This window comes from Delphinapterus leucas, chromosome 7, assembly GCF_059928025.1.
Source record: "Delphinapterus leucas isolate spDelLeu-1000000601 "Yukka" chromosome 7, BTC_Dleu_Yukka2, whole genome shotgun sequence".
Classification (NCBI taxonomy): Eukaryota; Metazoa; Chordata; class Mammalia; order Artiodactyla; family Monodontidae; genus Delphinapterus; species Delphinapterus leucas.
This window is the reverse complement of record NC_143135.1, coordinates 22,280,434-22,294,536: the sequence shown is the minus strand read 5'-3', so window position 1 is coordinate 22,294,536 and position 14,103 is coordinate 22,280,434. Positions and strand designations below refer to the sequence as shown.

General features: G+C 46.3%; 1 protein-coding gene across 4 annotated transcripts in view; it reads left to right on the top strand.

The window, feature by feature from the left end:
* PRR5L (proline rich 5 like) overlaps nucleotides 1-12,258 on the top strand; it is an 82,268-nt gene extending 70,010 nt beyond the window's left edge. For all 4 annotated transcript variants that reach the window (XM_022583622.3, XM_089914919.1, XM_089914918.1 and 1 more), the window contains one exon: nucleotides 1,184-12,258. In XM_022583622.3, the coding sequence (XP_022439330.1) occupies nucleotides 1,184-1,578 (395 nt within the window). In that variant the 3' untranslated portion in view covers nucleotides 1,579-12,258. The remainder of the gene's footprint in view (nucleotides 1-1,183) is intronic.
* Nucleotides 12,259-14,103: the final 1,845 nt, after the last annotated feature.

The following is a 14,103-nucleotide window of genomic DNA, read 5'->3' as shown; positions in this document are numbered from 1 at the left end:
GAAGAGGACAGTGCCTGCAGAGGAGGCTTCCCTGGGACCTTGGGGATGCAGGCTTACCCTGGTCCCTACTCCGGCCACACTGTAGGTCTCTGGACTGGCCTGGTCCTTGTGAAGGCGGGAGATGAGAGGCCCTCAGAACTGGGTGTTGCTGGTACACGTGCTTCCTCCTTTGGATTCTTCTCCCTGGATTTGAACCCCATGAACTTGGCTTGTCCTTCCCACGAGATGCTCAGTCTCACTATGTGTACTTTGTGTGGGCAGCTTGCAAGAGTGAGGTCTGGAGTGAGACAGACCTTGTTTGCATCCCAGCTTTACTACGTTCTCTCCGTGTGAGCGTAGGCTAGTTACTACCTCTCTGATAATCATATTGTCTCCCACTTTACAGATGAGAAAACGATCATAACTTAGGTTCAGTTTAAGGAGGATTCAAAAGACAAAAGCATGTGGAGGTTGAGCATATTTTCTAGAGTGTGGTGAGAATTCAAGAAGCAGCAGTTTTATAATAATTCCTGTCCAGCCCTCTCTCTGCCTTCCTCAGTGGGGCCTGCCATGGAGCGTCATCCATTCTTTGATGCTGTGAAAGGCTGGTTGAATCCAGAGTATTGACTCGAACAGAACACGGGTCTCAGACCACTGACCTGCTGGGAGCGTTGATAGTCCTGCTTCAGGACGATCTGGAGGACGTCCCACTGCCCTCGCTTTGATAGCCGAGCTCCCCCCAGTAACCTGTTCCTCCAGACTTAAGCTTATGAGGCCTTTTCCACTTCCTCTGTTGACACTGCAGAGAGCACATCATGCTGAACAGAGCCGAGGGCTTCTTTTGGCAGCTGGTCCAGCCAGTGCCCGGGTCTTCAGAGGAGACTGGTTGAAAGGGAATTGAGGGCAAATCCAACGAAGCTCAGGCAGCAGCAGGGAAAGCGGGGGGAGACTCCCTTGGACCTAATCAATCATGGAAAGTCCTTTGGTGACCCCTACTGTGGGGGGCAGTATCAGGCATAAACAAGTAAAGTTACAACAGAAGCCTTTAGACATAGCCAAGTTCTTCCCTCACGTTTTAGGGCTTCATCTAAAGCTCTCTCTGAAGGTGGGGCCACCACCTCCCTCGTCCCCCAAATTCATTAGGAGTTTTTGACTCCCACTATCCCCTCTGCAATCACAACCTTCGCTGGTCTTTCTCTTGCAGCCAGGCGCCACTCCAGGGCCCGGCCCAAGGTCACGCTCTTGAACTACGCCTCCCCGATGACCGCCGTCAGCCGGCCCCTGAACGAGATGGCCCTGACCCCTCTGACGGAGCAAGAGGGTGAGGCCTACCTAGAGAAGTGTGGCAGTGTCCGGCGACACACGGTGGCCAATGCCCACTCGGACATCCAGCTGCTGGCCATGGCCACCAGGATGCACTCAGGCTTAGGGGAGGAGCCTGGCGGCGAGGACAAGTGCCTGCTTCTGCCACCCAGCTTCCCGCCGCCCCACCGGCAGTGCTCCAGTGAGCCCAACATCACTGATGGCCCCGATGAGCCGGAGCAGGTGGCAGCGGGCAGCCAGGAGGACTCAGAGCTGAACTGTGCATCCCTCAGCTGAATGCCCGCCTCTGGGACCTCCCAGCTCCTGCCTGGCCACCAGGATGAGGGTGGCTTCATCCGCGAGGACCGCCAAGGGGAGCTCTTCCTTTGGGCAATGCCGCCTTATGCCTTTCCAGGTACAGGCTAGTGTGAGCGCCCTTGGGAAAATCCCCGTCGTGAGCCTCTCCATTTTCGTGACTGTGACCACCTACCTCTTGGCGGCCACACAGATCCAACTGCCTAATGTTCACCTTCTGACTTTCAGCCTTGCCTGCCTGACTCAACTCAAATCCTCCTCTCTGGGCTTTCCCCTCAGATACTGGACTATCTGATCCCCCCAGCCCTATATCGCAGTGCCCCTGGCGTTCCTATAGCAGGAAGTCGTCCGACCCACACACACAGCCAGCAAGGATGTGTTGGCGTGTGGCGTTCCCCTTGAGGGCCCTTGTGATACAGAGGCCGATGGGTGAAAAGAGGCAATAGAGAGGTACCTCTTCTCTCCGTCTTGTGTGGAGTAAAAGTAGACTGCAGCCCCTCCCAAGCCTGACTCTGGGAATGCAGCTTTCATTTCAGTTTCAGAATTACTGGGAAAGAGTGGCCCCACTCTTTCCAGTGGGTGAGGGTCTGTCCTCACCTATATCCAGACCCTATGTGCTGCCCTTGGCTTTTGGCCTGGGAGGGCCACAGTGCTGGAGGAACCCCGTCTTTGATTAAGCCTCAGCATTCCCCTCTCAGGCTTCCTCCCCGACTCAAGGAACTGACCTTCCCGGTGGAGTAGCTGGTGCCTCCCTCCCTTTATCATTTCAGAAACCGACCCTTTTCCTATTGTGGGGATGGGGCCAGCTGATACCAACCAACCAGTCTGTTCCTGGATTTGACTTGAATTTTTTAAATGTGCATCGTTTCAAAAATAAATTGCTTGCGAGTATTTGCACGTAGGATCTTGCACCGCTCATTTCCAATGGGGTGTGTCTTCAAACTGAAAAATAGCAAACCCCCTAAGAAAGGAGACTGGAAGTGGTCCAGGGTGAAAGTGATCCGTGATGGGCAGGGCTTAGAGGCCGCAGAGCTCTGGAAGCAGCTGGACTTGAATCCAGTGTGGCCTGTGTTTGTGAGTGTTGTGGTTTATAGGAAAAGTTGCATTGAGATGGAGAGACTCAGCTTGTCTCATGAGCTGAGAGTTCTAGCAAATGGGGTGTCTCAGCGCTCTACAGTGCAGGGAGCTGGGAAAGATGTGGGCAGGACCTTTTGGAGAGATGTCCATTCCCTGTGATTAAAGAAGTGCCTGGAATGTATAACCTGTGGGGCCTTGAAATGTTTTTGGGGCAGCGGGCTTTGGTACTGTGCTATATATATCCTCAGCATTCCTCCCTCCATCCAGGTCTGGGCTTTTTATCTCCGTTGACCTCCCTGTTCTTTTTGTATTTGCCTGTTGGCCCCGCTGATAACAGCTCCAGAAAAAAGAGAAGGCCCCTGGGCCCTTCTGGCACCTTCTAGGTATCCTGTTAATCTTTGGAAACTTGTTTATGAAATGTCAGAGACATGAGCCAGTTTGGCTTCCAGTGTGGCAGGAGGTGGCCGGGAGAGAATGAGGACAGTTTAAGCTGCCAACAGAGGAGGAAACCTTCTAAGCTCATCTAAGCCTTGACAGCATTTCCCTTCTGGGTGAAGATTTGAAATATGACTAGAGTCATGCTTTTGATGGCTTTTGATTTGGAAAGTTTGTTTAAAAAGTTGTTTCGTTTTCATCCTTTTAAGAGATTGATGGAAGAGAAATGTCCAAAGGAGATCTTCTGAGAATTTCAAACAAAAAATAATCTGTGTATGCATTGGATAAAGTCCACAAATTCACTAACAGGTATCAGTAGGTAACAACATGATGATTTATTTAACTGATGGCTTCTGTCCTTATTGGTACACTTAGCACTTGGGACTAGTATTTATTGATCCAGGCAAAGTAATTAATCATGCTTGGGTTTGCTTTTTTAGTTTACAACCTGAATGATATATATGTCTTTAAATGCTTTTTCCACACACTAAATGCCCCTGATGGGGACATCAGTCATCAGTTAAATATGTAAGCTCTTAGGCTGAGAATGGGAGTGTCAGTACAGACCCAGTGTACTTAATTGCCAATGAATTGTTAGCCAGTTTACAACTTTACCTTTGATGTACACACCTGATATTTGTACAGTATTTCACACTGTACATATAAAATTGTGCTGATGTCTATGAGCATTCTAGCCATCAGAGCTATTGCAAGAGCGACAACCGTAGTGTTGTTTTTTGTTTTTTTGTTTTAATTTTATTATGATTTTTGGCTGCGTTGGGCCTTTGTTGCTGCGTGCAGGCTTTCTCTAGTTTCGGCGAGCCGGGGCTACTCTTCATTGTGGTGTGCGGGCTTCTCATTGCGGTGGCTTCTCTTGTTGTGGAGCATGGGCTCTAGGTGCGCCGGTTTCAATAGTTGTGGCACGCGGGCTCAGTAGCTGTGGCGCACGGGCTTAGTTGCTGTGCGGCATGTGGGATCTTCCCGGACCAGGGCTTGAACCCGTGTCCCCTGCATCGGCAGGCGGATTCTTAACCACTGCGCCACCAGGGAAGTCCAACCGTAGTGTTTTTAACCACTTTTTCTCCACCAGGGAAGTCCAACCGTAGTGTTTTTAACCACTTTTTCTCCCCTTCACAAGATGAGGATTCGTTTTTGTTATTTAAGCTAGGATCTTCCGGTGGCTGAGGTTTAATGACAGGAAATGATCATGACTCTTAAACTCCGAGTGGGCTCGAAACCAAAAACCTTTCATGCTGTCCGTTTCCAAAATGGATTCAATAAACGTCATTTTGTACATGCTGCCCTGTTCCCAGGCTGCGTGTCTTGATTGAATTTGCAAGCGCAGAGCGTCCGTTAGATCTTTTCTGCCTCCTGTCCTCACACTCCCTGTGTGAGGAGCCTGCCTTCCCTGGCGCCATGTTCCGTTTCCTGTTGCCCCCACCCCAGGGTTAGGCAGCAGCCTGACCTCAGCCAGTCTCCCCTGGGCTTGGCTTGCCATCCTTGTCTGGACTGGCAAGTCATTTCCTGGAGGAACAGCCTGTCTGCAAAGGAGCTTGGAAAACACCGAACAAAGTCGGAGAAGGCAAGGCCTCTTCTGAAGCCAGCTTGGTCTCTTTCCTGAGTGTTTGACCTGGAGGGGGCACTTACCGTATTTACTTGTAAACCATCTCCTCATATATGCCCCTTCGGTTCTGTTGGGCAGAGGCTATTTATTTTTTTAATTTTTATTGGAGTATAGTTGATTTACAATATTGTGTTAGTTTCAGGTGTACAGCAAAGTGAATCAGTTATACATATACATATATCCCGCAGAGGCAATTTATAATATTTTGCTCTCCACATATATTGGGCTGGCCAAAAAGTTCATTCAGGTTTTTCCATACGAGCCGATGGAAAACCCGATCGAACTTTTTGGCCAACCCAGTATTTTCCTGGGAGGGCTGCATCAGTGTTGGCTTGAGACCCCTGAAGGCTTTGTAAGAGGCTTCAGAGAGGTGTGACCTGAACTGACTGAAGTTCCTGGAGGAGGTCAAGGAGAGCGTTCACACTTTTTATTGTGCCTTCAGAGGCTGGAAGTGTGAACTATGAACCCTGAGCGTTCTGCCTTGGTAGATTTCATGCCATTGGGGCACCACCTGTATTCACTCAGCCAGCCACTCATCTTCCGGCCAAGGATTTGTGGAACTGCCACTGCTTTGCAGGCACTTGTGTGTGCTGGGGATGCAGTGATGGATGGATAACCTGTGTGCCTGCTCTCTTGGAGCTTACCATTGAATGCGGGAAGGCTGGCAATCGGGTCAACACAGGCATTTCAAAAAATGAACAACACTGGAGGACATAAAATGGCAAAATGCAGTGAGTAGAGGGTGATGCGAAGGTGACCCTAGGTCAGGTGGCTAGAGAAGGTCTCTCTAAAGTTGCAGCCGCCTTTACAACCTGCTTTTGTTTCCGCTCGCTGCCATAATAAATTACCACGAATAAGTGGCTTAAAACAGCGAACACTTCTACTCTCACAGTTCTGTAGGCTGGAAGTCTGACCTGGGTCTTACTGGGCTAGAAGTCAAGGTGTTGGCAGGGCTGCATTCCTTTCTGGAGGCTCTGAGGGAGAATCCATTTCCTCACCTTTGCCTGCTTCTAGAGGCCACCCATGGTGCCCTCATGCCAGCCTCCGCTCTGCCTCCTTCTTCCACTTTTATTAAAGACACTTGTGATTCCATTGGGCCCACCTGGATAATCTTTATCTCAAGATTTCTATGGGCAAGGCCTCTCCTGCCCCCTCTGCTGATGTCTCAGTGGGAGAAAGGCCAGCCACCTGGTATGCTGGGGACCCCGAGAAGATGAGGCGGTGTCGAGCGCGTGGGTGCTGGTCTCCAGGGAGACTGGCCCACCTAGCCCAGGGGCCTTTAAGCCTGATTTCTACCCACTGGCCCAGACTCCCATGGTGACCATGATGCTGGAGTTCTTCACTCAAATCTTATTTCCCATCTCATATGCCTGTCAGGCCCACATCATCCCTTGAATGCACTTGTATGACTTGGTACTCCCTGTATTGGTTTCCAGGTTCCATTTCACCCTATGGACACGCCCCAACTGATCTTTCTAAAATGCAATCCCTGCTTAAAACTTCTCCCTGGCTTCCAATAAAATCCACACACCTGAAATTGCCTTTCCAAGCTGATCCCCACCTGCCTTTCCCGCCTCCTTCATTGCTCCCTGACTGTCCGTTATCCCAGGAAGCTGCCTTCCACCTCCACACCCTCCGCCTTGCCCCTGCTGGTCCTTCTCCCTCATCCAGGTAGAAGCCTCTACACACTCTCAGGTACTGTCCTAGGAAGGTGAGGATGTGTAGGATTTCTGTTTGCATGCCTGGAGCCTAGCAATCCAGAGAGGGATCCAAGTCTTGTGCATTGAATGAATTAATGAGGTGGTGATAATTCTGATCTGACCCCCTCCCTCCCAGGTATTTATGGAAAGCACCTTCATCCCCCTTCCTTTCTTCCTCCGTGGGGACCTTCCCCATGATGCTCTCTAGGGATGTTCCAACTGAGGCTGCGTGGCCAGGTGACCCTGTGAGCAAGGCAGGGGTTGGAGGCAGGTCTGAGTCCGTCCCTGAATCCCTGCCCCCTCCTGCTGCAGCCAGTGGCTGCCGTGGCCCTGTGGACAGCTACCCCTGTCCACAGGGCTGCTACCTTGCTCCTGAGCCAGCCACCTCTTTCTTGGCCTTTCCCCTTTCTGTCTGTGGTGAGAAATTCCTTCGGAGCCTGGACCTTGTGCCTGAGGGAGAGAGAAAGCCCTTGTTTGTCGCAGGGCCATCTCCTTGAAGAAACCCTCCTGCCACAAAGTAAGAGGGAGCGGCCTAGGCCCCTGTGCTCAGGCAAGAACCTCCTTGTCCTAAGCCCCCTGCCCTCAGGATCCAGCACAGGGGAGGTTCCAATGCTGCCACCCTGGTGTGCCCCGCACTGTGCTGATCCTCGTGGCAACCTTGCAAGGCAGGTGTCCCCTCATTTTGCAGATGGGGAAACTGAGGCTTCGGTTCTTTAAGCAATGGAGCTGGGACTCAACCCCAGGTTCTTTCACCTCAAATCCAGTGGTCATCCCTATCTATTCCATGGGGTATCCCAGCTTTAGAAAGTGAGAAAGCAAAACAGATAAGCCAGGGGCATAATCTCCTTTGCCTGCTGCAAGGTGAGGCAGTTTCAGGGTTTCCAGAAAAGCAAAGAAACAAAGCTGCCTCTCTTGCTCTTCTCTAGCTATTTCTAGAAAACCTGAGAGTAGAGAGTGGGGAGGAGGACCCAGGAAAGTGGATTTCTTATGTAGGAAAGATTTCAATGGATATTTTTATTAATGAGTTTAATTTTGGCTTTAAAATACTATTTTAATAAGTTTAATAATTAGTAATCATTTAATAAGTAATACAATTAATTTTGTCATTAGAATCAATATTCAAGATACAAGTTAAACTTTTTCAGGCTTTTAATTTTATTATCCTACGAATCTTATTATTCTATTTATAAGTCTAGCAGATTGTAGCAATAACTTTGGGAAGAGCCTTCTGCATAATGCTTGGTTCTATTTACAAGCTTAGCTCAGCACTTGAAACGCTTTTAAATGCATTTATAAATTTAATATATTAATTTCTTTTCAAAGTACTTCAGTTTTTATGACAGCATGCAAAATGTTCCCCAATCCTAAGTTCTTATAGAAATAAATTAAACTTATAAATAAGGGAAACTTTAAATGTTTTCATACTCTACTTAAACTTAGATGTCACCATAAAAAAATCGCAAGTCTAAATTAATTACTCAATTATACATTTTAAAGTGGAATTATAAAACTGTCATTCTAACGGACCTTATTCTCTTAAATATCACGTGTCTAAAATACCAAATAGGCCGTTTGCTTTCTAACATAAAAGATATTAGAGCTATAGTTTTGTTTCTTTTAAATCTTTCTCCACTTAAGCCTCAGTCTTCCTGGTGTGGTGGTTGTTAAGCTACTGTCTCAGCTTCGAGACTTTTCTATATTTGGGGATTCTGGGGCTGGGATCCTGCACATAACACATCTGATTGTTAGAGGGGTCCCTGTTAGCTCTGCCAGTGGGGGCCGCTAGAGGGAGCCTGGGAAGCTGGTGGAGTCTCTGCTTCCTGTCCTGTCAGCATTGCACTGACAGTTGGGTCCAGTGGCAGTAGCTACCTCCAGTTTGCAGGTTTTCCTCCCCCCCAGAACCCGCCTCAACATTCCTGCTCAGAGACAGCAGCACCGCTGGCCTGGGCCCCCCTCAGACGTCTGCAGCCCAGCTCTCTGCGGCCATCCTCCAACCCTTTACATCTCAGTCATCCCCAGCTCTTCCTTCTAAGGGTGGTCGTTGCCTCCTGTAGTTACTTCTGTGATTCCTCGGTGTCCACTCTTTGCCGTTTTACTTGTTCAATACCTGATTAATAATTCTTCCTATTAAATGCTCTCTGTTAAAATGATGGATATGGCTTTTGTGCCTGACTAGACCCAGACTGATGAACCAGGGTTGAAAACTACATGCCTGCTAAAGAAGACAGTAACCATCCCAGTTAACCAAGGTTATGCATTACCAGAAATTTCCTTTGGACGTGAGACTCAGACCTGCAGACATTCAGAGCGATTCTTCTCACCTCCACCTAAGGAAACCGTAGTATTTCAAGTAATTTTGGTGATTGTTCCTCAGCATTCTTGAAATTATGAGCAAATTGTACTTGATTCTTGTCAGCATCCCCAAGAGACACTGGGTGCTATTTATGATTTAGTCAATGACTTCAAAACCTAAAAGAAGCATAAGACAATTGCCTACTTCTTCAGTCTACCTTCAGAAGTATGCCCTCCTCACCAAGTCACTCATTAAATTGGTTCTTAATTTCCTTGGTTTTTCTGGCCTAAGTCTAATCACCTTTGAGAAGAATACTAAGCAATGTAAATATCTTGAACCTAACAGTCGCCTGAATTCTTTCATACTCTCAGGAACACATAACTTTTAACAAATACCTAACTTCAGTCTGATATCAGTTATATATCTCAGATAGCTTTGTCTGGGGTCCAAGTTATGAGGTCATTCCATCCTCTGTAAACTGAACTAGGATCAAGTCAATTGCCTGCCAACAGAAACGTTTGCTGCCCACTCCAAGGCAGTTTTGAGAAGAAGGGCTCAATAGGTGGAAATAACATACGGCTTCTGGTTCTGGCCATAGGGGAATGGCTTGTATCAGATGAATCTTTTTGCCAAAATAATTATAAAACCTGGATAAAATATATAAAGCAAATGTTCAAAGGAATTGGAGAGCACCCAGTGCAGGCAGGATCTGAACTGCTATGATCCCTAAGAGAAGGGAAACAAATGAGGCAAAACTTCACATTCATCCTGGTTTTTCCAAAGGGTTTTACCCAAAATCACTGAAAGTGAGAGCTTGCTGGGTGGCCCCTCAAAGCCCCTGATTTTCCATAGAGAAGTTGTTCCACTGGAGGGAAATTCCCTCTTGAGGCTCCTCACCAGTGTGTGAGAGCTGCCCTGAGGCTCGGCCCCCCAAATTGCCCCCGGAGAGGCGGTGAGCACAGGAAGAGAATTAACTCCACAGGGGAACCAGGGTCACTGTCTGTAGTTTCAATCTCTTTCTCCTCTGTCCTGCTCCACTGCAGACAGACCTTTTTCTATGCCCAGCAAAACTAGCTGGTGACCTTTGACAAGTTACTTAACCTCTCTTTTCTTCCACAAAACGCAACTAATTATGCCTACCTTGCAAGATTAGAGGAAAAAAAAATATATATGTGCATGCACACACATATACACACATATACACATACACACACATGCATGCATACAGATGGCATAGAAAAGGTCCAGGCTGTCTCCGGGTTAGGTAAAATCATTAGTGTTCATAGCAGCCTTCTGTGTAATGGCCAAAAACTGGAAACCACAACATCTGTCGATTGATGAATGGTGAGACAAAACGAGATACATCCACACAGTGAAGTTCTACTTGGCAACAAAAAAGGAATAAACTACTGACACATGCTACATCATGGACAGACTTCAAAAATGTCATGCTAAGTGAAAGAGACAGACATAGGAGACCATACATTGTATGATTCCATTTATATGAAATGTCCAGAAAAGGCACATTTATAGAGACAGAAGGCAGATTAATGGTTGCCTGGGGTGGGGAACGGGAGTGGGGATTAACGATACACGGGCATCAGGGGTCTTACTGCAGGGAGGGAAATGTCCTAAAACTGAGCTATGATGATGGCTGCACCACTTGGTTAAGTTACTAAAAGTCATTTGAACTGCACACCTGAAATCGCATTTTTCTTTTTTTTTTTTAATTGTGGTAAAGTATACATAAAATTTGCTATTTTAATCTTTTTTAGGTGTATAGATCAGTGGCATTAAGTACCTTCACACTGTTGTACAACCATCACCAGCATCCATCTCCGGACCATTTTCATCTTCCCCAGCTGAAACTCTGTCCCCATTAAACAATTATTCCCTATTTCCCTGCCCCAGCCCCTGGCAGCCACCACTCTACTTTCTATCTCTATGAATTTGTTCTAGGCTCCTGATGTAAGAGGAATCATACAATCTCTGTCCTTCTGTGACTGGCTTATTTTGCTCAGGATAATGTTTTCAAAGTTCATCTATGTTGTAGCATGTGTCAAAATGTCCTTCCTTTTTTTTTTTTTTTTTTTGGCGGTACGCGGGCCTCTCACCGTTGTGGCCTCTCCCATTGCGGAGCACAGGCTCCAGATGCGCAGGCTCAGCGGCCATGGCGCTCCGCGGCATGTGGGATCCTCCCGGACCGGGGCACGAACCCGTGTCCCCTGCATTGGCAGGCGGACTCTCAACCACTGCACCACCAGGGAAGCCCTGTCCTTCCTTTTTAAGGCTGAGAAATATTCCCGTGTATGTATGTACCACATTTTGTTTATTCATTAATCCCTTAATGGACATTTGTGTTATTTCCATCTTTTGATTATTGTGAATAATACTGCTATGAATATTGCTGTGTAAATATCTCGAAACTGGTAGGGTCTGTGATAAGTAAAACATATCTCAATAAAGTTATTTTTTTTTTCAATAAAGTTATTTTAAAATAAAACTTTTTTTTTTCCAAAATTTAAAGAGCCAATAAATGGTAGATGCTGTTATATCAATAACTTAGAGTGGCAAATTTGATCAATGAAGTGAGTTTTTAAAAATAAAATTAATTTAATAAAAAAAAAAAAGACATGGTTTAGGCCTTCCCTGGTGGCGTAGTGGTTGAGAGTCCGCCTGCTGATGCAGGGGACGCGAGTTCGTGCCCCGGTCCGGGAAGATCCCACATGCCGCGGAGCGGCTGGGCCCGTAAGCCTGTGCTCCGCAACGGGAGAGGCCGCAGCAGTGAGAGGCCCGCGGACCGCAAAAAAAGACATGGTTTAGAAAAAGGAAAAATACAGAAAAGTACGAAAAAGAAAAAAAATCTGTAATCTCACTTGGAGATAAACCGTTGAAAGACTACAAGAACTACCAAATTTTAATTTTACTTGAAATTAGTAGAAGGAACTGAACTGAAATGAAGTTGCTGAACTTCAGATGTTTATCTAGAACACAGAGATTCATTCCTAAACTCTCTCTCTAAAGGCAAAAAAAAAAGTTATGAGAAAATATTGAGGTTGGGTTGGGACCCATGGTTTTTCTATTTCAGTTCATGTTTCTTAATGGTCAAAGTTTAATCTCCCAGATGGACAACTGTTTCATAAAAATAGAGGATATTTCTGATGTTTAAAAAAATTAAGTACCTGAATTTTTAGATGAAAAACAAAAGAACGTTGAAAACCTCAGCCAGGGGCTTCCCTGGTGGCGCAGTGGTTGAGAGTCTGCCTGCCGATGCAGGGGACACGGGTTCGAGCCCTGGTCTGGGAGGATCCCACACGCCGCGGAGCAACTGGTCCCGTGAGCCACAACTACTGAGCCTGCGCGTCTGGAGCCTGTGCTCCGCAACAGAGGCCGCGATAGCGAGAGGCCCGTGCACCGCGATGAAGAATGGCCCCCGCTTGCCCCAAGTGGAGAAAGCCCTCGCACAGAAACGAAGACCCAACACAGCCATAAATAAATAAATAAATAAATTAAAAAAAACGAAAAACAAAAAACCTCAGCCAACTTATAAGATAAACTTCTAAGAGAAATTATTAGGGAATGACCAGTTTGTAAGCCAAGTAACTACAAAAATGACAAATCACTTTCAAAGCAGGAGGAAGTGATTGTAGCTAGCGTCTAAAATAAATCCAAGGAGGTTACACATGAATTCTGATTATCTGTCAGTTTTCTCCTCCCTTGAATTAACTGGTTCTTGTTTTTGAATATATCTGCCCCAGCCTGAATTTTTTCACCCAGAGGTGTGGAGTCCACACGTTCTATGTTCTGCTGTCTTTATTCACTGCAAAAAAGAATTAACCGAAACTTGAAAATAAGGCAAAAAGTTGGGCTGTATGTCCTTTTAGAGTCACACTGGGGAATTATTTAACAAGTTGCCCGAGGATTATTTAATTTTCTGGGAGAATATTTCTCTGTTTGACTTTGCTATTTATTATTTGATCATAGCCCAGATACTGCAAAGTTACATGTTAATTTGTATTTTTCTATTTCGTAGGAAAGATAACCCCAAAGGTTATGGCTTTATTAGCTTGTAAGACATTAACCAGTTTCTTCTGTAACCTAGCCATTTATTCTAACATTCTTTTTTTGTTGTTTTGAAAATGCTTTTCCTGATAGATTATATAAACTCTTTTTACCCAGATGCTCTTGGAATCAGCTTTACCATCTAATGGTTCCGTCATAAATTAATGAGCTGAACAAAACCTTTGACATATTCTATATTTGAATGAGAGCCATGATTTTACCATCTTAACAATTATACTTTGATTTAGCTGGTAGACCTCAGATCATACTCTCTCCTTCCATCTCCTGTGAAGAGTCACCTGGAGAGCCTGTTTAGAATGCAGATTCCCCAGCCCACCGCTCAAAAAGTCTAATTCTGGGGGTTTGGCCAGGGCCCAATGATATGCATTTTAATAAGCACCCTAGAAGATTCTGAGGCTGATGGTCCTCAGACCCAGACACCTTGCGAAAGCCCCCAGTGAACTGCGTGGTGGCGATGGTACTAATGCTGACTTGATTCTCACTGTTCAGCGAGGACAAAGATGACCGGGGTTAAAGGTTGAGGCTTTGGGATGTGCTAGAGTCCAATAGTCCATTTTCCTAAACTTCAACTTGGAGATAGCAGTTGATCTCCAATGTTCATCCACCCACTGGCTATATCAGAACAGGGGCAGAGGAGTGGGGATGACCAGGAATCTGAACACATAAGTTGAACCTCGAGAAATTGCTGATACTCAACTCTTTATCGACCTTACAAAAAAGGTGATTTTGTATGGGTCGACCTAATAATTCCTCAGGTGTTTCTAATTTGAAGCTAATTTGGCAACCAACCTGTGAATGTGATAGTTGGGGGTGTAATTTCTAATATGGGGGAAAGTGCTTTGTAGCATTCATCAGACTCAAAGCAAAAAAAATTAAGGACTCTCTTCCCCTAAAAAGCCACAAAGTACAACTTTTTGCATATAATCTAGGGGAATTTTTGGACTCCTTAAAAGGGCAAGGACTCCAGGCTAATCCTATTTTACAGATTTCCTTCTGAAGGTTGCTTGCTTTAGGGATGAAGCTCTGCTGCCCCCTACTGCCAAATGAGGCTCCAGCTGGCTTTGCTCTACTCAGGCCCGTCTTCCAGTTTGGAGTTTTGTAGAAGCTAGAACCCGCTGTCATCCCACACCAGTTGGAGCAGTCCAATTCTAGGCGGGAATGGGCCCCACAGATGTGTTTAACCATCATTCACACACTGCAGTGAATTCTCGTTAGCGCAGGGTGCAGGGGCATTTTGTGCTTTGATGGAACACTATGCATTGTGTAGTCCAAAGCACACCCTTCAGGGTTATGAG